General features: G+C 36.1%; 1 protein-coding gene across 1 annotated transcript; it reads right to left on the reverse strand.

The window, feature by feature from the left end:
* Positions 1 to 112: 112 nt before the first annotated feature.
* LOC107736365 (solute carrier family 12 member 7-like) lies at positions 113 to 932 on the reverse strand. Its single transcript, XM_016547799.1, has 2 exons — positions 770 to 932; positions 113 to 336 (listed from the first exon to the last, which is right to left on the reverse strand). The coding sequence occupies exons 1-2, from the start codon at positions 915 to 917 to the stop codon at positions 179 to 181; spliced, it is 306 nt and encodes a 101-aa protein (XP_016403285.1). The 5' UTR covers positions 918 to 932; the 3' UTR covers positions 113 to 178.
* Between the last annotated feature and the right edge of the window lie 529 nt (positions 933 to 1,461).

Raw genomic sequence — 1,461 nt, forward strand, 5'->3', positions numbered from 1 at the left:
TTATTATTAGAATTGAGAAGACATTTGGGCAGTTCGTTCCAATGAACTGGTTCAAAAACTTACCAACTACTAACCTCATTTTGCAAGAGACTCTTTGAAAATTGATTCGATTGAATCACTAAAATGAGTCATTTGATATTTGATCACTAATATCATAAACTGTATGGCTGGTAGGGTGTTATATCAGACTGTGTCCAGCAGGTGGAGCGCTGTGTGTGTTTCTATCTGAGAAGATACAGATGATGGAGGTGGTGGTGATGGCCAGGATGGTGCCGATGGGAATGGACTTCTGGGCATCCCGCAAATCACCGGATCGGTTTGATCCAGCCATGATACCTGTTCAAAACAAGACAGACCATAGAATGGCTACAATGTTTGCTCACTACATCATTCCCGTACTTCCATTTGGGTTATTTCCTAGTTTTGATGAGTTTACTTGTATTCTAAAATGTGGAATTCTTTATACAGTCTTAAAAAGAAAGGTTCATTTTTGGCATTTATAGTTCCATTTTAACATTCATGAAACCTTTCCATTGCACAAAAGGTTTACTACAGTGGAAAAAAGGTTCTTTTGATTATTAAAATGTTCTTTATATTTAACAAAGTGGTTGTAAAGAGGATTCGTGAGGAAAATGGTTCTTCTTTGACACTGCTTTTGGAACCTTTATTTTTAAGAACGTAGATTATTCTTATGCATTCTGATCCACAAGGTTAATTTTCATAATCAGAAATGATGGCTGAGATCAGGGCTGTCAAGAGAAGACTTTACCTGTCACGGAGGGGAAGTAGATGCCCACCAGCATGGTAAAGAAGCTGGTGATGTCGGCAAGCACGTAGCGGTTGGTGTTGGTCGGTATGGAATCGGGTTCATCCACGGAGGGTAATCCCAGCTTCTCAATAAACGCTCCCTTATCCATATAATTCCCAAAGAGATTATCTGGAAGAGAGAGAGAGAGAGAGAAACAGGGAAACAAAGAGAGCGAATATGAGAAATAGAGGCATAGAGGCTTGTTCAGATCACTAAATATGAGCAATATAAATAGCAATGGTTAGCTGACACAGAGGAAAAGTTTGTATTTGAAAAAATTATATTTTATACTATACAATTATATTATACAAAAGCTCAATAAAAGTGAATATCTTCTGTTTGGGGTCGGTAAGATTTTTAATGTTTGTGAAAGATGTTTGTTATGCTCATCAACCAATATGGATTTTTTTTTTTTTTAATACATGCTAAATATATGTTGTAAACCATGTTTGAATTGAAAATATTTCTACTTTCAATGTTCACATACCAAAATATATTTCAAATTCTATTTCAGGGGCAAGAAAATACATTTCCGATCTCACAGCAGCCTACATTTTATATGTATTCATTGTTTATTCAAATGTGTTATATGTTCACATGTGTTATAAGCCAGTGTTTCCCAACCTTTTTTCAGTCGCGGCACCCTTTGGAAA

The sequence above is a fragment of the Sinocyclocheilus rhinocerous genome, unplaced genomic scaffold (genome assembly GCF_001515625.1).
Source record: "Sinocyclocheilus rhinocerous isolate Xijiao unplaced genomic scaffold, SAMN03320098_v1.1 C36655976, whole genome shotgun sequence".
Taxonomy (NCBI): domain Eukaryota; kingdom Metazoa; phylum Chordata; class Actinopteri; order Cypriniformes; family Cyprinidae; genus Sinocyclocheilus; species Sinocyclocheilus rhinocerous.